The sequence below is a fragment of the Salarias fasciatus genome, chromosome 5, assembly GCF_902148845.1.
Source record: "Salarias fasciatus chromosome 5, fSalaFa1.1, whole genome shotgun sequence".
Classification (NCBI taxonomy): Eukaryota; Metazoa; Chordata; class Actinopteri; order Blenniiformes; family Blenniidae; genus Salarias; species Salarias fasciatus.
Window position 1 is genome coordinate 10,308,957 of NC_043749.1, and position 23,442 is coordinate 10,332,398.

General features: G+C 40.5%; 1 protein-coding gene across 6 annotated transcripts in view; it reads left to right on the forward strand.

Annotated features, from left to right (window-relative positions):
* cpne5b (copine Vb) overlaps positions 1 to 23,442 on the forward strand; it is a 133,087-nt gene that overhangs the window by 13,297 nt on the left and 96,348 nt on the right. For all 6 annotated transcript variants that reach the window (XR_003931458.1, XM_030091269.1, XM_030091270.1 and 3 more), the window contains 2 exons: positions 18,507 to 18,547; positions 18,911 to 18,957. Coding sequence is in view for 5 of the 6 variants with exons in the window: in XM_030091269.1 (XP_029947129.1) it covers positions 18,507 to 18,547; positions 18,911 to 18,957 (88 nt within the window). In the remaining variant the exon portion in view is untranslated. The remainder of the gene's footprint in view (positions 1 to 18,506; positions 18,548 to 18,910; positions 18,958 to 23,442) is intronic.

A 23,442-nucleotide genomic window follows, 5' to 3' on the forward strand; every position in this document is an offset into this window, starting at 1 on the left:
GGAAAACAGATAATGGCTGCGTTAAAAAAAAACTGTCAGTGTGTGTGTGAGTGAGCGTTTGTCAGTCTGTCTTCGTCCCGTGACACAGTGTTGTGACGACTTCAACGATGGAGCAGAGACACTGTCATTTATAATGGGTAGCTGCAATCAGAGCTATATATAGCTTCCACTTTAACTAAAACTGAGTGTTTCATTGACATGACTGCAGATATTCTCTTAACTCTAAACAATTACTGTTTTAAGTGTTTTATATTTTTCCCAGAAGCTACAGCTACTAGACTTTATGAACTTTGTGTTCTTCTCCTACCATCATGAGACTGAGATCTTTTGCTTTGTGATATTGGGATCAGTGAAATGAAGATATGTCTTTCTGTATTTATTTCATTTGCTCAATAGAAGCTATTTTCAAAAAGGCAGTATTTTATGGCTGATGAAAGTATATGAAAAAATGTATGACTAATATTGGGGGAAAAAGCAAAACATATTAAGTCGATAAAAAAAAAAGCTAAAACGAGTGTAAAAATAAGAGTTGAAATCGCCAAAGCAGCAAAAATACACATAATGACTTAAAAACAGATAAAATTGCTGAAATTATTCAAATAGCTTTAAAACAAACAGACAGACTTAAGGAACAATTGATTATCAACAGAAAGAAGCAAAATGGCTAAAACTATAAAAACAGCTTTATTAACTATGGTGGGTAAAACCTAAAGAGTCCAAACAGTGATAAATTCACTGAATGTATAAACAAAACAAACAGCTGATAAAAGTGCAACAGAATGTCTCCTGCTCTAAGTAGTGTTATTTCCATTGGTTAATCTTATTTTGCAGCTCCAGATGAATATTATTTAGGCGGCTGTGTTTCAGTGGGGAGAGCGGTCGTCTCACAATCGGGCGGTTGTTAGTCTGATTCCTGATTCACCTGTCTGCATGTGGAAGTGTCCTTGGGCAAGACACTGAACCCTGGATTGCCCCTGGTGGATGGATTGAGCGCCTTGCATGGCAGCCGCCTCCACTGGTGTGTGAATGTGTGTGCGAATGGGTGAATGTGATCATACAGTGTATAGCACTTTGGGGCCCCTGTTAATGCAGGGTGAAAAGTGCTAAATGTAGTCCATAAAAAGTGATGAAAATACTATTTTGGGAGATAAAGGTTTTGTCAATGTTTCTTTTCGCTGACATAAATTTATTAATCTTTTTTTTTTTTTTGGGCGGGGGCGTGGATGTCATGCTGAGTTCTGCATGATTGCTGAAAATTGCTGTCTTCCTGTGACACTAAGCTTGATGAAAATACCACAGTTGATCAATGACAGAATAAGTCAAATAGAAGATAATGAAGCACCGCCTGCTCTTCCTCACACTGATATAACTTCAGCTGAGCTGGATCAGTCTGGCTCGCACAGCGCTGACAGCTCACAACAGTAATACTGCTACCTCAATACTATTCTAACATCGTAATTAAGAGAGACGATCAGAAGTCACGCACAAGTTCTCCAGTCATTTGTTTTTCTGAGTAGCTCCAACATTCTTCACTTTAATGCATTTCAGTAACTTGCTCGGCACTGTGACGGCTATTGGACGGGTCATTTTGAAAAGTGATAAAAACATCCACGGTGCCCAGGCTGAATTAAAACAGCGCTCTTAAAGATCATTATTGATGTACCATGGACTGAAACATAGCGAGTGGATATGTATGCAGGCATTCCTCTATGAGGTTTGGCTCAGAGAATGAATCCTAATGACTGTGCTAATGCCCTGCCAAACACAGGTTCATTAATGGAATGCCTTCTGACTATTTCTCCCCCTGTTGCTGGGCTTCACGGCCCCGGTTGGGACGTCGACATAAAAAGTCAGAGTTGTCCAATTTTATTTTGCAGCTCAGTGTTCAAATTTCCTGATGGAATTTTACTTCATCCTCGTCTCACACGCCTCTCGTTTGTCACTTGCTTCTACAGCTCACAATGCAGTTCTACTGCTTGGGGGCTCTGCGCTCAACTTCCTAGCCCCCCTTGGGATCTCAGGTGACTCTAATGGGGGGGATGATGTCTTGCGCGCAACGGCTGCTGCTGTCGGAAAAGCACATCTCCAAGCTGCTTCTTTCTGGGGTTTACATTATAAGTGCTTCCTGCTGCATCCTAAGTAGATGAACACTGATTGGCAAAAAAATTATATATAATCATAATTCCCAATTGACATACTTGTTTCAGTGGCCGCCTTCCTTTGCAATGGCATCATCAGTCGTATTTCCCTGTTGTAGAATCACGTTTAGAATCACATTTTAGATCACGTTACCGTTCTGATTTGACTGCAGTGTCTGTGCACAGGCAGGACATCAGGGACTACAGTTTAACATCATTCAGGAGCTGCATGCTGCTTGTTTCAGAGGGTGATGTCAGTAACAGCGTTGCTGGAATCTTGGGTGTGTCATTAGCTAAAGGAGCACGTCTTGGGGGCAAACAGAGGTGATCATCTGACAACGAGATCCTCACTCTTCACTGACCCATTTTGCTGAAACGTGTTGTACAGCCACCCATTCTCAAGTAGCTTTTGAACTTTTCCTCCCACGATATTAGTTTTAACAGGATGGCTTGACTTTCATTTGCATTTTTGCTTTACATCTCAAAAATTCTCGCGGCATTCATTTTGCATGAGGTTGAGGAGTCAGAAAGACGAGCTTGCACTTGGCAGTTTTTCAGCCGCACAAGGGCAGAACAGGCTTTTTTTTTGTTTACCTACAAATCACAGGCTGACCTCTGCTTTTATGCGACTGTCTGGAAGAGCACAATGTGAATCAATCTGTCTGAACCGACATTTTAGAAAAGAAAAACTTTGTCACATCCCTGAGTAGCATTTTTCTCAGGGTCTCAACCGCACGAAATGCGCCGCCACCCAATACCTGACCTCTGTTGACTCCGGGCCGCTGTGCAGTCCACGCTGTTGGGAATTTTGTGATGATCTCCAGCTTCCCTGCCAGGCTGCAAACTCACTGTGTCTGTCTGGCAGGCAGAGCAGGAATCTCCCCAGGGGAAGTCTTGGCTTGAATAATTCAACAGCTGGTGGGAAAAACGATCTTGCCTGATTCTGCCATCGATCTGACACTTAAGCAATGCCAGCAATACAGTTTGGACTCAGATGATTGAAGCTATGAAGGGTTTTATTTATGAATTGCTCCTGCGTGTGGTTTCGTTATACATGCAAGATGGATGAGAAAACTTTATTCGTAGACAAGGCTTGCCCAATTATAAACTTTGCTGAATGTGGATGTTTTGTACAACCGCCTCGTATCGCGGCACATAAAGAATGTATTGTTTGTGCGATCAGGAAAATAATTAGATCACAACGCTTTAAGAAAGACAAATTGCAAGCCAGCGTTAATTTGAAAGACGGAGATGAATTACCAGTGAAAGGTGTTCTGATACGTCGTCTAGCTGTAATAACACTGCGCTCCATATGCTTTACCCAGGCGCTGCTCGCCCTCACTTATAAACAGATTACCTCTTCTTCCACCTCCGCACTTTTCCTATATTGCTTCCTCCGTATTGCCTATTTTCTCTTGTCCCCATCTGCTCACTTACACTGCTTTTCTGCTCCTCTGCCCATACTGCCCTGTTTTCACTTCCCCCTAACCCTGGCAGCCACTGCTGCCATCCTCCCATCCCTTTCATTTCATATCCCCAGCAATGGCTTTTCATCAGTGAGGTATGAGAATGGCCTTCATATTACACTCAATCTTTGCTTAAATGTCCTTGAGGAAAATGCACATTCATTTCAATTGAATCTAATTGAATTGAATCCAATTCAGTTCGATTTTAGTTGTGTGGCACCAAATACAACACAGTCATTTCAAGGTACTTTAACCAAAAAAAAAAAAAAAAAAAAAAAAAACTACGAAAATTACACATGAACAAGCGTAAGTGTCTGTGGAAAGGAAAAGCTCCCTGTTAGTGGGATGAAACCTGCAGAACCAGGCTGAGCTGGCGGCTTTCTTCAGTTCTGATTGGGGTTTAGAGGACAGAACAAGAGAATCAGGTCGGAGGGGAGGGATTCAAACCCTGGTTCTGGTATGGGGTCAGGCAGAGATCCACTCACTGCAGATGAATCTGCACAAACTACAGGAGAGAGACAAATGTCAGTGACGGTAATAGTGAAATAGTGAGAAAGGAAAGAAGATTAGTGTGTGTCTCCTGGCTGCATTAGCAGATAGCAGCTTCAATAGAAAATGGCCCGGCGCGTCCTGAACCAGCCCCAACTGGATCCCTTCTACCTGTAGTGACAGACTGTCAATGCTACAGGCGTGTTTTGAAAACATTAGGCTTTTCATAACGGAAAAAAAGGATTCTGTTGAAGCTTCCCTGCTCGTCCTTAACCAGAATCATTGACAAACCGAGGATGGTTAAATATAGAGAACTACAAACACTTGAGGTGGAATTTTCTTTCGTGTGATCTTGGAGCTTGAAAGCGCTCCAGCAAATGAGTTTTACTGAGTCAAACCTGCAAATGCTTGCTTCTTTTCTCCTGAACCTCTTCATGGCACTTACTTGATGAACAATTCCTGAATTCACTGCCATCAGCGCTTTTGTCTGAAAACAGAAAAGATGTTTTGATGAAGAAATGCATACAGGAAGTGCTCACAGTTGTAACATTTCTTGGAGTAGCGGTAATATGAAGTACAATTCTTGTGTCAATAATGTAGAGTTCATAGTAGCAGAAAATGAAAAAATATAGAGAGGTACTTGATGTGCTTGTGAAATAGCAAAGAAATCAAGTAGTTTGCATGCATATGTTGCTTATTTGATGAAAAAGACACTTCTACAAGCCTTTATAATGTAAAGAAATATGATTTTATTGTGTATTTCATGTAACACCCCTCCTAAAAACAAACAAACAAAAAACCTGCATACGATGAAAGGAAGAGCAGACAGTAGTGCCCTAACTCTACGCTTGGATGAGATCTGAAGATAGCTTATGCTCAGGGAATCAGACGATTTCATTTTTGAGCGTCTCTGCCAGTGTGACGGCTCTGGAGGTGTAGCCCAGCCTGCCGGTGCTACACCTGGAGAGCAGGACAAGCCTTTCAGAGGCCACGGCAAGCGTTCACAGCCGTGATGAGGTTCAGCCAACATCTGGGAGGGAAGCTTTCCGTCTTCTCAACAGGCAGAAACAAACAAACCCTGCATGATGAGCGACGAGAGAAATGTACTGAATTCAACCTGACCTAACATAATATAGCATAGTTAATTTATGTCCTACAACAGATGTAAATTAATGAAAACCTTGAATTATTAATGAAACTCTTTTGGTTCTGTCACATTTAAGTTCAGTTTTATTCATATAGTCCCAATGACAAAACAGTTATCTCAACGCACTTTTACAGACGACAAACGCTTAAAAAATCCACCTGATCAAGTGCAGCCGACAGTGGGAAGGGGGAAAAAGAATCCTTTGTAACAGGAAGAAACCTGCAGAGTCAGACTCAGAGGTGGCAACTTTCTGTTGTTATGATTGGGGTTAGAGGCTAGAAAGACAGAAAAGAATAAACAGAGAGCAACAAGCAAACAGGTTGTCATAAGAAGGCAAGCTAAGCCACTTACTGCAGACTTGATGGGGGCAGGGGCCTCAGAACACAAACTTCGATTTCCACTGTCAGAGATCCTGCAAGATAGGAGAGCGAGAGAAAGAGAGAGAGAGAAAACCGAGGAACCTCCGACGAGCCAGGACTCTGAAAACCAAGTGTTCTGCTGGGCCAATATAGAACTAACAGCTCTGCAAGGTATAATGAAGCCTTGTTACTTAGAAATTTATAAGTTAAAAGAAGGATTTTAAATTCTATTCTCGATTTAACAGGAATCTGGTGTATAGAAGCTAATATTGGAGTGACATGATTTCTCATGCCAGTTTCTCTCAGATTTTGAATCACTTTGGAGAGTTATTTGGATGCGAGAGAATTTCAATAGTCCTGTTTACAACACACGCATGGATAATCCACTGCCGTTCAGAGATGGATATCGAGTTCTGATTCCTTCTTTCTGATAGAAACACTGATGCACAAACACACCTTCCCTCTCATCTTGAGCTGTGTTGCACTGTGCACAAGTGAAAGGTCAAGCACGGAGCCTGGGCTCTATGTATTCAATATAGACTCACTCGACTCCCACAAACTGTCCTCCATGCACCAGTAAAAATACACCCTCGGTGTCAACCTTTCAACCTCCATACACTCTTGCGTTTCACTGTCTTTTCTTGGATGCAAATTTCCAGGGAATACTGTGCTGGAAACAATATTCAAATGTGCTCAACGCAGGAGCTGAGATATGCTGGCCACAGGCACATTGGCTTCTGGGAGACTTGCATTCAGTCTCTGCGCCAAACCGTGGCTCAGCGGCAACGAATTGTATCCATATATTCGTGTTCTCTCACAATCCTGGTTAACCTGCCCAATAATGTACGACAATTGTGTGAATTAACACATGTTCAAAATCCTTCAACAGTTGTGTATTTGAAGCTCACTGACTTATACTTATTAACCAGCGGCAGTTTATTTACCCTGACTTGTGCTCTAAGTCAAGAATCTCATCAGCGCAATTTGCATGTGTCGAAACACCTCTTCAGAAAGATCCACTCCTCTCTGGATGTTTATCATCATCTTCTCAGCCTGCTCTGAGAGCTGAGGAGCCTCCCGCAGGTTAGAGGAAGAGGAGCCGTCTAATTATTATGGTTTGTGTCAGATCTCTGTAAATAAAATCTGCAGCGTCTGTGTGTCTCTAAAACAGGCGTGTGTTTCTTCTCGGTGTGCGAGAGGAACTCCGTTATAGTCTGTCTATTTCTGATATCATCTCTGAGGGCTTCATTTCCCTCCTTCAGCCTCTGTCTTTTCGTCTCTCTCTCTCTCTCCCTCAAACTCTGACACACATTTTCCTTCTCCTCCATCTGTTCTTCTTATATTTGATTTTTTTCCCCCTACATTCCTGCTCTCTTGATTTCACAAATTCCCTTGTGCACAGAGACACATACCCAAATCCTGCCCCCACTGCCTGCCTGCGTCTCACATCTTTTCATAGCCTCATTTACATAAGGAAGTTCTGTTTCAGGAAGTTAGTTTGAAACCCCTTCAGTATTGCCAATTCCTTTGAAATTCATTATGTAACACCTAATGCAAATCTGGTGACACATTTTAAATATTTTATATCCTTGCAGTGGTTGTTGATGCCGGTGTGAAAATTTCACTCTCGCTCTTAACCGTATTTAAAGATACAGTAACTCAACGAAACGCCACTAACTGAAATAGAGACACTGTTTTCGTCATGCTGCTGAAATCCTGGAGCAATTTCTGCTTAACATTTTCCATTTCCTTCTTTCTGTTTTTTTTGTTTTGTTTTTTCTTTTGCTTTGCTCTGCAAAATTGCAGTGACCTCAAAACACCGAGAATGTTTACTTATGGAAGAGGATCATAAGATTTCATTAGTGTGAGAGCGCTTTATTTTTCAGCAATTACCACCATCTGAAAGCCTGCAGACAGATACCCTTTAAGACCACAGTCTCAACGTCTCTGCTTCTTTTAAGATGGTTAGCATCAGCTGGACTTCTCTGGGCCGGCTTGAGAACTCCCCGTCCGCTCCTGCAGTAAAGCCCTGGAGCTTTGTCGGCATTGTTAGAGGCGAGTACCTCATCCGAACACAACTTTTGTGATATTTACTTTCAGAGTCAGGGCAGGGCTGCTGTTTTCTTGAGGCCGATGGGTAGGAAGGAATATGCTTTTGGGGGTTGCAGTTCTTGTGGTTAAAAAAAAAAAAAAAAAAAAAGTGCTTTGATGAGGTTTTGTTCCAGCAGACCTACTTTTAAATACGTCCTGGCTCAGTGTTTGTGTTTGAAGTTTGAGTGAACGCATTATGCTCATTCTGCTTTTGTTCCTTATGTGATTGGGTTTTTTTGATTGTGTGCTTATGGCTGCATCTCGGCACGTACAGCTGATAAATGAACAAATGCTTTTCTTGTACCATAAGTGACACGGCTGGTGTGAAGATGAAATTGGTGAGTGTATGTTTGTTAATGAGTGAGTGTGTCTCAGTAGCTGGCAGCCTTATGAACAAAGACACTGCAGTCAGACATTTGTACACAATGAAGACACAAACAATTTAAACTCCACCAAAGAAAAATAGAGTGAATTGGTTTGCACGCTCACCTCTGTGAGAAGATCCAGTGCTTTAATTTAGATTGCCTTATTTCGCCTCATTCTTTTTGGACTAGTGGGTTTCATTAACATGACTTTTCCACCACTGAATAAAGGGCAATTAAAAAAAAAAAACGCATTACCTATTGATGCACTCAATTTTAGTAATTTTTCATTGATTTGAGCTTTACTGTATGACAAATGTTCAGGATTATCATTGATTTTATGGTACTTTATATTAAGTTCAAGTATCTTTTATATATATCAGATATACAATATAACTGACGGCCTTGCAATAAATAGGTTTGTTCTACAAAGGAGGGGTTTAGGATTCACTGTGTTATGCACAAAATACTGGAACTACATGAATAGATAATCAGCATCCATGATTTATTTGACAATTTCTGACATTTTAATGATTCCTTCTCTATTGACTCATCTTTCAAAAGGAAATGCCAAAGAGCTGACTCTCTTGCAGATGTGAGCACTAATAGATAACAGATATACTGTATCCTCGGTACTGTATGTACTGCAGAGACTTTAATGCTGAAACTCCTTGTGTACATTAAAATGAAATAAATCAGTTCTGGATGAAGTTCACTGTTATACACATAATGTGAATGACGACAACTTTGAACCTAAAAAGTATTTTAGAAAATGTAACAGAGCTGCATTAGTCAATCAGCAAAGAATTTGCTTCATTCATTCACAGCGCTTTTCCTCAAACATTCACACAATGTTCCACCAACCGACAGTTTTTTTTTTTTAAATTTGAGCCTGTGCCCAGTGCCACCTAATTGCCAAGTATGAGAGTAGGATAGATTGATTTACGCTGAGTGCTGGCCATGGCTAAAAATAAATGCTGCTGCCTGAATGTAGGGGAAAAAAAAACATAGTGGCGACAAGGCTATATTTAACATAGACGAGATAATGGAGACACCATTAGAAGGATAACACACGGCTGACAGATAAACAGGACGTGGAAATAACAGTGATAGAGAGGATGCAGCAGTGAACGACATATGGGCTGATTCGGTTTGGACCACGGAGAAAAAACATGGACTGAGCGAGAGTCAAGGAGCAAACATGTTTGGCTGAATGAAGAATTTTCAGTGGCTGACATCAGATTCATTCTTGTATATTGATAAAGCAAGAACTTTATTTTCTTTGTGTATTTATTTTTAAAGCTTGTGAACTTAAACCTTTACACGCTGAGCTTCATCTGAGTTGTGTCACAATAAGCTTCAGCAATTCAAGGTGTGACGCACAGCTTCAAAAATAAAAGCTGCAGAAAAGAAAGGTCAGGTAGACTCCCACACTGTCCTCATTAAGACAAAAGTATCATTTACAGATGAGGTTAGAATAATTACAAGCGCCTCTGCCGCCTCTGCATATCATCTCTCCACAAAAGAAAGGAGAGAATGAGTTCTCTATGCTCACTGATTTTTGGTGAAACTTTCTAATTTGTCACATTATATGACAGCTCTGGAATTCACTGACACATAAAAGCCAAAAAGTGAATAATTCTCATCAGAGCATAGTCTCAGCTTACATTTCTTTTTAAGTATCAAAGTTTTAACACTTGGAAGAAGTCTGGACAGTCAGTTCATCCAACTTTTCAGTTCGTATGACGTAGGTTTTATAAGTATAGGTTCATCAGTGTGACAGGTTGAACAATTAAAAGCTTATAAGCCATATGCTGTGAGTTTTGCATATTAGGCTGAAGACCTTCCCTTTTTCTACAATGCCCATAAGGCAGTACAAATTCTATTATTTTATATTACGTCGGGAAATGTTTGGTTATTAACATTTTAACATTTTCCAGAACATTTATATTACACTCCAGAGTAGAAAACGTCTATGCCTAACCGTCCTAAGAACATTATGTCATTTTGTATGTGTAAATCTACTCCGAACATTAAAAAAACATGTTAAACCCATAGATTGTAAAAAAAAAAAAAAAAAAAAGAAAAAAGAAACCTAAGAAAAGACGCTATATTTAAAAAGTAAAGTTTGGTCATTTTTTTTTTAATGTAGCTTTCCCCATTTTCTCAGGTTTTCTGTGTTAAATATTTTCAGTGTTCTCCCCGTGATGAACAGAATGTAACTGTGGGCTTTCTGCAGATGGAATTCTTGTATTTCACATACAATGCACTTGTTTTACTGTCCTCCTGGGAGGGACAGACCTGGCGTCTTGTCTGTTTCTTTACACCTGGACCCACTGATTGTTGTTCTTCATGTAGCTTTCCAGTGTCCACTTGCATATTCCACGCATAGCTCGATTCCATACTTGGCAGGCTTGTTGAACATGTACTGTCAGAAATCCCATCATCCCCTGGACGGAACACGGTGCTCATCTACAGTAACACGAGGACCAGGATTATAAAACAAAGGTAGAATTTTGACCCATTTATCCCATACATCTCTGACCGCAGCTAGTTTGCTTCTTTCCTGTCGACCTGCTCTGGAGTCTCGGTTGTCAAATCGAATATCATGAGCAATCTTTTGAAATGTCTCCAAAGACATTGTTCCTGGAAAGATTGGCCGTCCATTCTCTTCATTTCATCGACTTGCAGTTGTGTCTCTCTTCAACCAGTGCGCTCCAGATAATACCAGAATTCCCATGTGTCTGATCTCGTAGCTTACATTTCTCTTGAAATACGTGCCTGCCTCAGTCTGCCTCGGCTTTGGTGTGGCGATGTTGATCACTTTGTAACACCGTCTTTAGATGATCTTACGGAGAGACAACAGTACACTCATCCTCTGAATCCTCCTCCTTGTAGGAAAATTGACAATCTGGATCATCAGTGACATTGTCCTCACAATTGTCCTATTGAGATGTTAATGAAAAGAAACGTGACCATGACTTGGGTCTTTGGATTTTCAGTTTTATTGGTTTTCATTCTTCCACCAAGTAGTCTGCAAGCTAGACAGATATCATCAGCGGACACGTGGGCATCATGCACTTTCAGATACCTAAAAGCTGAAATTATATAAAAATACACACATGAACACATGCAAACACTTTAGTGTAGTTTGACTGCAATTAGTTCAAATCTTCCTTTCCTCCACGCGACTTTATACAGTTCAGGCTTTCAGTTTCACATCAAGCTTCAGACTACCAAATCAATAACACGATCAGTTAAAGCACACAAACAAGTTGGTGTGGCCTCGTGGCCATGATCCGAGTGGTGTCTGGGCCCAGTGGATAAACCTGGGGAGAGGAGTGAGGCGTGCCAAACAGAACACACACTTTCAGCTGGTGGTGTCGTAACAGGGAGGCCAGTTTTAAAACATCCCCTAAAAACTTTTTTATTTAGTCCCACAGTTTATAGTTGCACTCATATTTAGAATTGGCATTACTTTCAGAATAATTTAATTGTGGTCATTCAAACAACAGTGGAGCACGAATAAAAAGCAAGCGATGCTCACATTGTGTGATAATGAACCTTAGAGGGCTGTTGGTGGGCTGGTGGAAGGAGAGGCTCCAAATGGAACTAAATACAAATTTGAAAAAGAAATGAATACATTAAACTGAACAAAGCATCCAATTATTGGAAACAATGGAGTCCTGAGATATTTTTGCATACAAACATAATGATTTGAATAAAACAGGTTGTTTTGCATATTGCCTGCTGTAGATGTACGCCTAAATAAGATGAAAATACTGAGATTATGAATACAGTCTGAGGTCTGACTTTTTTTTTTTGCCTATTAGTAGTAACAAATCCTTTTCTTGTTATTTAGACGTATAGACAGAGACTTTCTTTACAAAACCTGGTTTCTTTTTGTGTGTGTATGTGTGTGTCAATAACTGCCTCCAAGGTCGACTCTCGAAAGCTATAAACGAGTGGAGAGGAAACACGGGAACAGACGAAAGATCAAAACAGATTGAGGCTGATGAAAGAGCACAGCTGAAGGTTTATGGCAGCAGATACTGCAGGAGAAAATGAAAGAGGACGGAAACAGAAACTAGAATCAAAACAGTGCCAGCAGGCTTCAGCACTTGGTGTTTGGGCTCTCGTGTCAGTGGAGTGACCAGGCAAGCAAAAGAAAACAAGAAGGGTAATCGCGCCGGGTACACACTTGCCTCTGGCAGGCATTATGAAAAGGTCAAGAGCGCCTGATGGAGGTGTGACACGGACACTCCAAACATGGGCAGATACGATGTCAGAGAGAGAAAGAAGAATTTTAAAAAATGCATTAAAATCAAGCTGGAGGATATGAAGAGAGGCAGAATGGGGGGAAAAAAAAAAAAACACGGGAAAGTGTGTGAAAAGCTGCAACTTGCTTTCAGTCCATCCATCAGTCAGCAGATGGGACTGCTGTGAAGCAACCCACAGCGAAGGTCTCTTTAAGCCATCAGCAGGCACGACAAGACACAGCTGTAAGAGTGAAAACAGACACTGATGGCTTGATACAGTTCTTCCTGGATTGCAGGTGAGAAATAGAAGGAATACCATGAAAACAAAATCCCACATGGATGTCTTAAAATGATCTTTGTTCACTTACCTGAGAAAAGACTTCCAGGAGTCAAATACTTATTGAATTCTTCAACTTGTTTGTCTCTGAGCTCAGGAGTCTTTGAGAGGAATTTAATGTATCAAAAAACTTTAAGACTCAATAAACAAACTGCGAAAACAAGATGCTTGTGGCTTTCTGTCTCTACAGCTTTCAGAGCCATTTGAAATCTGTTGTGAGGTTTTAAAATTCATTATTATGCAGATGATACACCGCTGTATGTCCCGCTGGGAGCCGGCTCAAAGGGTATTACCAACAATCTTTGGCAGATTAACAACTCCAAATCCGAAAGCATCATATTTAAACCTTCCTGTCCCTGCACCCAGAAACATCTGTATGGACCTCCGCAAACTTGGTATGATTCTTAAAGCTGAGCTTTCTCTCAATCATCTGGTCACCAAGGTCTTGCACAGCTGAAGCTGTTATGAAAGATTTCATCAGCTCTTGGCTCTGCCGATTTGGAAAAGCCTTTCTTGGTTTCATATCGTCCAGATTAGATTACTGCAATTCCCTTTACTCCAGTATCAGTAAACACAATATACAAAAGGCCACAGCTCATCCAAAATGCTGCCTGCAGGCTCCCAATGTGCAGACGAAGAGATGAAGGCATCGCACCTTGATCCGCCTGCTTCCTGTGAGTTTAAGATTTGATTTTAAATCTTATTTTTAAATTGTCAGATTCCTCTTATTTATGATAACTTTTAACTCCTTATGAGCTCCATTGTGGCTAAGTTCCTTCCTGGCTATGTCTGTTGTGAGTGTATTTGACACCAAAGGACATTTATATAACATTTCAGGCAAAAAAACAAACAAACAAAAAAAACAAGAAAAATACCACACTTGAACAAACTCACCTTCCCTGAATTTTGTTTCATTACCCTTACAATATTCTTTTTTTGACTAGGCGTGAGAAAAATATTGATAAGGCAATATATGGCATACTCAGCTGCCTGGTATGATATTAGTTTAACAGTTCTTAGTATTGATTTTTTTATGAAAATAATGATTCATGTTTTAAACACTCTGTAAATACAGACTTCCAAATCTGAACAATCATTAAGTATGAAAAAATAAATTGCTGGGTTAAAATCCAACACATCTGCCAGTTCCGCATGATTCCTCTTTTAAAAGTAAATATTGTTTTCCTCATTGTAAAAATTGTAGGGCCTTACAAAATGGTGAATGGCAGGTAATGAAAAGAGATTTGACAACTGACATAAATACCGGTAAAATAATTGCAGGTTGAAGTGTAGGCATCAGATGTTGGTGAAGTGTAGCAGCCTGGGTCCACGGCAGTGTTCATCTGATTAGAGCTTAGGCAGCAAGTATTGAAGACATTAGCATAGTTGATTGAGGTTTGGTTAAAGGTGCTGTAGGCAGGATTCGACATCTCCGCCATCTTGCTTAGGTTTACCTAAGCAAGATGGCGATTTGACCCATCTAATATGGTGATTTGAAACCCAGCACAGCCAATCCTGTCCTGTTTTCTCTGACATCACGCCCTTACGCAAGTTAAGCCCCTCCCACAAGAACGTGTGACGAACGCCCTTCGACCAATCACGGTTAGAGCCTCAGGGGCTCTTCTGATTGGTCAAAGATACCTGGAGCTGTCGAGATTCCTTTTCAGCTCAGAACAGAGACAGATGGAAAAGCTGCGCCCTCGCCGTAGTGCAATTATGCTACACTCCTAAAGGATTATCAATGGATACTCTAACATTTAATCCAAAGAAAACACAGAAAAATTAGCATTGACTAGCAAAATCCTGCCTACAGCCCCTTTAATTCCAACAAAGAAAGCAGAGATACAACATTTAACTTCTCTGTTTTTATCGTTTGGTTTGAGGAATGTTGGCCACAATGGCCGAAAAAGATTTTTTTGAGTTTTGGATTCAGGGAAGTAAAAAGGAAAAAATAAATCTTGTGGTCTGAGTCAAGGCTGCTGAGCCTTTCTGTTTGGTGTTTGCATGCTTTCCCTGTGCATGTTTTTTTTTCTGAGTACACCAGCTTCTTCCCACAGACCTAAACCATGGATCTGAAGGTAATTGGTGACTCACAGAGCGTTGGTGTGAGTGTTTGTGCCTCCCTGAGTTTGGCCCGTGTTCTGATAACCGGCGGAGAGTTTACTCTACCTTCACCCAGAACCCTGCAACCCTCAGCTGGATGAAGCAGTTCACAAAATTAATGAATGGATGAAGCTTCAAGCAAAACCTTCCTTTTTTTTTTATGGGAAATGTAGTTTTTGGGAAAACATCTTGGTTTGATATGTTGGTGCTGACTTTGTCACCCAGGACTCAAATAGGAGTTCTTGGGTCAACGTTTTCGAGTTTGATTCATTCGTCCACCCAGCTGAGCTTCTCGTTACGTACACTTAGCAACTCTGTGTATCCATCACTTGAGTCCCTTTTGAGCTTTCATCATAATTACTGTGATTAGTACTGTTTGCTGTTTATAGAGGATTGCGGACAGATGTCTGTGTTTCTCCTCATGTTATATGAAATTGACTACAGAAATTTTTGGAAACAATTCATCATTCATAGAAATTTGTGGAAACAATTCATTGACATTTTTAACATGGCTGATGGTGAGTCAGTCTTTTTAATAATTACTTGAATCTGTAAAACTTGATTGTTGCTGTTTGATTATGAGTTATATGATTGAACCTTTTTGAAAAGAAAATTAAAATCAAGTATGCAACAAAAAAGAAAATACAAACAAGCAGCCATGTCTGAAAAATGTGGACGAAGAAATCTATTCTTCTCTGCACCACTATAATTAAATTGATCTATGAACGATAAATCACCGTACAATTCATTACAAGTATGTACATGTACACACACACACACACATGCACACACCCATCTGTGTCTTGCTCCTCTACGTCACTGCGATAATATAAATCCATGATCATTTCTCTTCCTCTTCCATGTATTTTAGAACTATTGCTGTACGTTTCTTTATAATGAGTTATGTTTGCTTTTCAGCTTCAGTTCCAGATTGTTTCACAAATCCTCCCCACAGACATTTTCTCATTATGGTTTGAACTCTGGGTTTTTAAAGTTTGTGTCTCCTCTCACATTAAAGCCACCTTCTCTTTCCATGAACATTTGGTTTCAGGGCAACTGGTTATTTCTGGTTTTGTGCATAATCCGTCATTCCTTATATTGTACTGAATGCATGCATTTAAGGAGTTTGACTTTAGGAACACTGTCTGTGGGTCCTTCACGGCCCGCATTGTTCATTGTCCATATTGCTCATTTCTGCAATGTACATACTGGCTGTGAGGTCCTTTGTAGTTATTTCCCCAGACTTCCACACAGCACGACAGATCCAGGAAGAATAACGAGCAGCACAAAGAGTCTTATGATTCTGAATCCAGTATGTGTCTTGATTTGCTCAAAACTGCAGTGGCCTTTGCCGGTTTTTGCTCTCGGTCTCTGTGGTCCAGCATATTTTGTGGTGAGGGATCACCCAGAGAAACCTGTTCGCATAAACTCTTTCCATTTGTTATTGATCATTAGGTCTTCATTTTCTGGATGGAGCAATGCTGTCAAAGTATTTCCCTCTTGGATTAATTCTATTCTATTCAATTCTAAAAACAGCATGATCTGTATTTTTAACCAAATTTAGTGAAGTTGTTTCTGTCAAACCACATTTTTCATCTGTTCATTTCTGTAGTGATCATATCTTCCTGCTATAGATTCTCCAGAGAATAAAATAGAGTATCATCTGCGAACAAGACACATTTAACTTTGATAATTTGACTTTGAAACATTGCATGGATTATCCGAACTGCACTGAGAAAGTGCTTCAAAGGGCAGGAGAGCAGTCAGTGGAGTGGAACAGCAACGCAAGAAGGCACACATAGCATTAAAGAGACCCTTATCAGTGGCCTTATTGTGCTTTCTCCTCCCAGAGTCAAGCCTATAATTTTGTGTCTGACATCTTTGCCATTAATCAGTGCTGCAAGCATTAATCAGACCTCCAGCTCAGAGGATTCCTTAAAATAACCTGCAACGGCACAAATGCTGAAATTACAACTTCTGTGAATTTGTGTCATAATTAGCAGCGTCTAATAAATAAAGTGAGGAATTAATGGGACTAATTACTGCTGAATCAAAGTGACAGAGGTATAAACAATTGTTATTCATTAATCACCCTTTTTTTTATTTTGCTGTTCATTATCAAATAAATTTACACAGCAGAATAACTCAACAGTGAAATCATGAGGAAATAAAATCCCTATCATACAAAGATTTGCATTTCACCTATAAGTGTGCAGGTTTGAGGTAGAAGATTGCAGCCTTCCAGGTGTCGTCAGTGTTTAGCCATGAGCAAATGAGATGAGTGAACACGTGGTCACTCTAGTAATCAGGCTGCCATTGTACAACATCCCCAAGCCAATAATTTTCTGTGCCGTTCTAACTGCTTGTGAGTTGATTTCATAGTCTCTGAATGTATAAATGGCAGTGTTTGTCTGTGCATGTTACAGACTTCACATGCAATCACGCCTGCTTGTGGAAAACAGCCAGCAGCCTCGCCACTCATGGCTGCGGTTTTATGCTTAAGTGCTCTTTTGCCTCACGTACAGAACTCGATTCACACTATCACTTCAAGCCATTCTGAGACGTCTTCTGAATGAGCTCTGACAATGAACACAGGTCTTTACTTGTATCTTCGTATCATTTTACCACCTGGCCCACTGAGGGCTAAACCTGACTGTGGGCAGCACAGAACAAACGCAAAGAGGCAATCACACAAACCAAAAATTTATTTGCATCAAATCAGCCGATCAGACATGCTTTTCTTCCTTTTGTGAAGAAAACTAAAGTATACCAAGACATCACCCATGCATACACAGGGAGAACATGCAAATTCTACACAAAAAGATCCTCAGATCTGCTCTTCACCACATTTTAGATCCATTAACTAAAGGTATGCATGTCATATTAACTGTACTAATCACTTCAGTGCTAACCTCATGTTCAGAAATTAGCTTAGCTGTAGGTACTTTAAACTCAGAATGAGCGCGACTCCGAAGAACAAAGCAGAACTCCACAGAAGGAACGTAGACGAACCAACAAGGTGCTGACAGCCTGAGAGCTGAAATACAGACAATGGGAGGAAGAGCTGCTGACGCGCAGGTGGAAACACTGGAGGAGTAATCAGAGAGGAGCACACAAGGCGGAGAGACAAGAAGGAGAAAGAGGAATAACATGGAGAAACCAAGCACAGAGCTGTGGCCATGACTCCCCTGTTATAGAAGAGATTTAGAGATGACAGCTCCACGTTGAGCCTGCCCATTCTTCTCCTTTCTGCAGGGTAATGTCGGACACATGCAATCTAAAGCAGCACTGCTTTGTGCCATTATTTGTCTTTTCCGATTTTGCTGAACTTTTATGCAAGGTGTCAGGGACAAGCTTTCACAGGATGCAAGCTGGTTAGAAATTTTAAAGAAAAAAGGCTTTGAGATTCAGGGAAAGTAACTCGATCGTGAAAGAAGTGTAAGATCTGCAATCAGGTGAGGGTGGAGAAGTGGAAACAGGGAAAAAGTTGTTCCCAGAGAGTTTAAAAAGTTAATGTAGCTTCAACTAGATCCCTGCAGAATCAGAAGTACAGAGAGGACAACACTGAGAGGAAAGTCAAGACTGTAGCAGCTTTGGGTAATAACTAATCAACATTTTGAGTCTGAAACACGGAAGTATCACTGTCTGCACAGCAGTAAATGGACTGATGTGGACAAACCCATTTGAGTTCATCACCTCAGACAGTAGATTTCCAGCAAGTAACAACTGTTTTTCTTTTCTCTCTCATTTTCCAGAAATCTGTTGGATAAAGACACTTTCTCAAAGTCAGACCCATGTGAGTATGAAGCCGTTGTGTCTGTTATCTTTACACTTCACTTCTTTTTTTTTTTTTGAAATACCGCTTCTCTCCAGCTATAGTTGTCTCTTTCTCTCTGATCTTCAGTGTGTGTTTTTGTTCAATCCTGTGGATATGGTGCCCAGCGATTTGGGAAATATTTGTTTTACTTAGAGTGCCATGGGTGTTTGTTCACTGCGCTGGAGCTAAAACCCTCACATTGATTTCCCATTTGGAATATGCCTGTATTTTTCTGATTCTCTCTTTTTCTGTCTTTCTTCTTTTCCCTCTTCCAAACTCTCATTTTCTGCTCCCTTCAAGACATTTTGTCTTTTAACGTCTCCATCTGCTGCTCTTCCACAGTGTGCGTGCTCTATACACAAGGTGTTGAAACCAAACAGTGGAGAGAGGTAAGCCTGCATGAGCACATAAAAAAAACAGGAGAGGACTTTTGTCCAATTAAACTCCTGCTGTGGTCTCGGTGTGTTTGTGTATGTATGATAGAGGCCTGTGGCGCTCCAGTTAAGACATTTCAATTCTTTGTTTTTCTCTGCGAGTGTGCGTTTGGCTTAACAATTCATTAAAGCCGCGCAGCTGACTGAAAATGTCGGGGAAATATTCACTAATTGGAGATTCCACAAAACAAAGAAATCCCCTCACAGTTGTAATGATCAATACGCTGACATTTTGGGAAGTGAAAAGCACACGGGGGGAAACATTAATTCAGCTCTTACTGTACCCTGTTTGCTTCAAGCAGTCGGTGAAGCGTCGGCGTCAGTTCTCTCTTCATGTCATGCTTTTCTTCAGTCCAGCCAGTATCTGGGATCAGCGCTTCGCAGTCCTTTAACCAGACCAACCAGCTCAACTCCAGCCGACACACTCACTCTGCTAATGCTAGATGTGGTTACACTGCAAAGAAAAGAAATCATTTCCTGTTCCTAAAAAATGTGGAAATGTGTTTGTTAAATAATTTCTTTGTTGTTATAATTCTTCTTGCAATAAATTATTTTAGTTTTAATTGGTACCACATTGATCATAAAAAAAAAATAGTCAAATTGCTGTTTTGTTTTGTTTTTGCAGACTTCAAAGTGATAGACAATATAATTATTTTCAAGGACAATAAATTGTAATATTCTAAATCTGTCTTGTAGTTAATACATCTGTGAACTGATACAAATGTTTCAGATAAAACTGATGTTGCTCATAATCGGATGCCTTGACGGGCCTCCATTCTTCAAAACATATTAGAACACAACAAGCAACACTTACATGCACCTAATTCTCCAGTTCAGTAAAGACTTTTTAGTTTAATCATGGCAAGTGTCTGTTCTCATGTCATTGCTACTTAGACGAAAATCCAAATAAAATGTTTACTTACCACTCTTGGATCCTGCATAAATGTTGCTAAATTGCATGCAAATAAATTGTCCTTTATGTTGTTGCGTTGTGTTAAACCATGAATGACATTCTATGCAAACCATATTGAAATGCGTGTACTTTAACTTTTTTTTATTATTAATAAATACACACTTCTGCATTTCCTCGCTGACGCTAATACCAGCCCGGAGCGTCGGGTAAATCACCCACTTATCAAAACACACACATCTTTTTAGTGTTAATTTTTGGAAAAATACAGTTATCTCAACTATTGTGGTTATCTGAACAGAGTAAAGCTACATGGCTATCATATATATTTATATACTGTGCATGTATTAATGCAGTCAGACGACCCTCATCCATTTCTATGTTTTTCCTCTTGCAGCAGATGGCTGTGTGGGCTTTTACTCAAATGTAGCTGGCTTCACTGTTCCCCAAGTGTGTGTGTGTATCACATATGGGTATTTGCTTAATGCATAAGCATATGCCGTTAAAGCTTTCTGCAAGACATCTCACAAAAACCATACTGTATTCCCAGTTTGACTGTAAGACAACATGTTGGTCTAATTTAGAACACAAAGCATAATCGATATAATGAGCTTGTCACTTCAGCTTATTTTCAAGTTAGATTATACTTCACTCTGTCCTGTTCACAGACAAAATTAAATGAGATTCGTGCTCGCAGAAATGAAGCATCACCTGTACGGCCGCGTTTTGAAGGCGTGTGAACACTGTGTTAACACTGAACACCTCAGACTGAGCGGCCGACTCACCGGCATTTCGTGACAAGTCGAACCGTTCACACAGGGGGCCTTTTTAATGGGAATTTCCAGCTCCCTGGGTGTTTCCTGCACAGTCTTCCTATGTATTTTGCAGTTAATTCTTGTTGAAAAGCGTCACTGCATTTGATGCTCTTGAATTCTTCCAAATGTAGCTGGCCTCCCTGGTCAGTGCTACGCCCTCTCAACATGCTTCATAAATATCAGCCTGGAAGTTTTTCCGTAATCCTGCTGACAAAAGTGGAGGGACAACTATCCAGCGCCAAATTTAAAAGGGTCACAGGAGATTTTGCTGAGCACAATGTAAAGCCTTTCTGTTGCCACAAACACACTGTTCACCAACACCAAGTATCCTGTAGAGTCTCATGTTATGTCAGTGGAATATTGACAGCAGAGCCTGAAAAGGACCCAATCTTCAGACGAGTAACCAAAATGTGTGGTTCTTATGCAGTGAAAGTGTTTTTACAAGCCAAAAAGACACAAAACATAAACGAGTGAAACCTGAAATCAGAGTCCTCTTATCTTCAGTGTCAGTTATCTTAATATATAATGAGCGTGCTTAGATGAAGAAAGAAGAAAAACCCACCAAGCTACAGACAGAAATGATGCAAAGCTCTGAAATCTCTTTTTTTTTTTTTTTTTGCCTGTAAATGCTGATAGTTTTTATTTACAGTGGCTTCAAGGAGAATCTCGCCCTGTCTGATATGTTTTTCACCTCGCTCTTCATGAATTATGACATTTTAAATGTGTGTCAATGACGGCGAGCCTTTACTAATTTATTTTCTGAGTGCGCATTGCTTTGCTCAATGCTTCAGTAAATCTCCATTTGAAGGCTCACATTTCTCAAATGTACGAGGATAGTCTGGTCCTCAGCTGGTTGTTGAGCTGGTTAGTGGGGAAAAAGGCAAAAAAAAAAAAGCCTCTTTACTTTCTGTCATTTCTTAGTAGTTGCGAAGCACTTTGTGTTTTTACGTTCTTTGGGGATTTATCAAACAGACCCCAGTGCCTTTTTACTGGAGACCAAAACAAACCAAACATAGTCTCACACTACTAATTCACACGGCTGCCGCTTAGCTCTCTCTGTTAACACTCAAGACGCCGTCGGGCTCATTATATGAGTCCCATGTTATTGTCGACTGAACGCGCCACAAGGAGGGTAAAAACCCATGTTGGCCACAGAACTACAACACATTCAGATGACAGGAGTTCCCAGATGTGCTCTGTGCGTGCTCCAGGGGGGAGGTTAATGAAATCTCTGAGGTGTGGAGCAGAAGAACCGAAGACGGTGGTCCCGTCCTGTTACCGCTCTCATCGAGCCTTTATTTTAAACTCAAACTCCAAACATGTCAACAGGTTTCTCCCCTTGCTGGGGTTGCCATATGTACATCCATGTGAGCAGCTGTGTGCATGTTCGTGCGCACGTGTGTGTGTGTGTGTGTGTGTGTGTGTGTGTGTGTGTGTGTGTCTATGTTGAGGGTGCAGGTCAGCAGCTCCACAGCAGACTCTCATTAGCTTGCTGCAGCAGCCCAGCAGTATCTAATGAACTCTGCGGCGTGGCATTGTCTCCTCCACTCAGTGGGGAAATTACATTATGGACCTCATCTTTGCCATCGCCGCCCTCTTTGCTAACATGTGCTCACAGCCTCATCAACACCTCCAGGTCTCTCTCGCGCGGTCCGGCCAGCGTACAGATTAAATATCACCGTCCTTTAAAGCAGCTGTTCTACTTTCCTGCTGCGTTAAATTTAGATACTCAACTTGAAGAGAGTTCAAACAATGATTTGACAATACTGCAGTGTGTAACTTCACATTTGTTGCATTGACCTAATTGCCCGTATTGCACTGTATTTGTTTTATTGATTGAAAGGTCATGGCTTTACCCACACATCAGCCTACATACCGCCTGCCACATTATGGAAAAACTGCTTTGACTTCCTTCACTTCGAAACTAGTGTCGATTTTGGCAATTTTCCAAGAAAATCTTTACATTATTGACTCTCCCTTTTGAGCAAAATGTGAAGTCTTCATGAAATAATATGAACTTCACGGGGAATTAAAATGAGCAACGACTTAATTAATAATTACAGAGATCATTTGGATTTGGCCCGTTCCACAGATCCAGGGTCTGTTCTTTGTCTTTGTTCTAAATGAATGAGAAGAGAGATGACAAAGACAAATGCACTGATTACACGCAGTGTTTTTCAGCTGCATCTATAACAACGTTAAACTACAGTCAGGGTGCAATTTGTCATGAAACAAAGGCAGGGACAGGAAGTCGAATAACAACATTTTGATTTTATAGAAATAGAGACCTTTAGCATAAAAATATAAGAGTAGACAAGCTGCAGAAATTTACTCTGGCTTCTCCATTTTTCAAACGTTTCCTTCACCAACAGTACCTTTTTTTTTTTTTAGGATAATACAGGATATTCCTATTTTAAATGTTTCATACTGGATCTAAGTGTGCAAGTCATATAAGACACTGTGTGCAGTGTGAGTTTAGAGTTTAGAGCATGAGTTTCATTTTCATTGCGTGAGACGTGACGCATTTTCTTAAACCGTGTATCTATTGTTTTACATGTGAAGCAGCACTGATCACTAAGGACCTGATTCATTGAAATTCTGTTTAAAACATGCTAAATTGCATGTTCAGCATAAATAAACTGAGCAGAACAACATGGCAGCATGACACCACACACAAACAGGAGTATAGAAATACCACATCTGCTAAAATAGAAT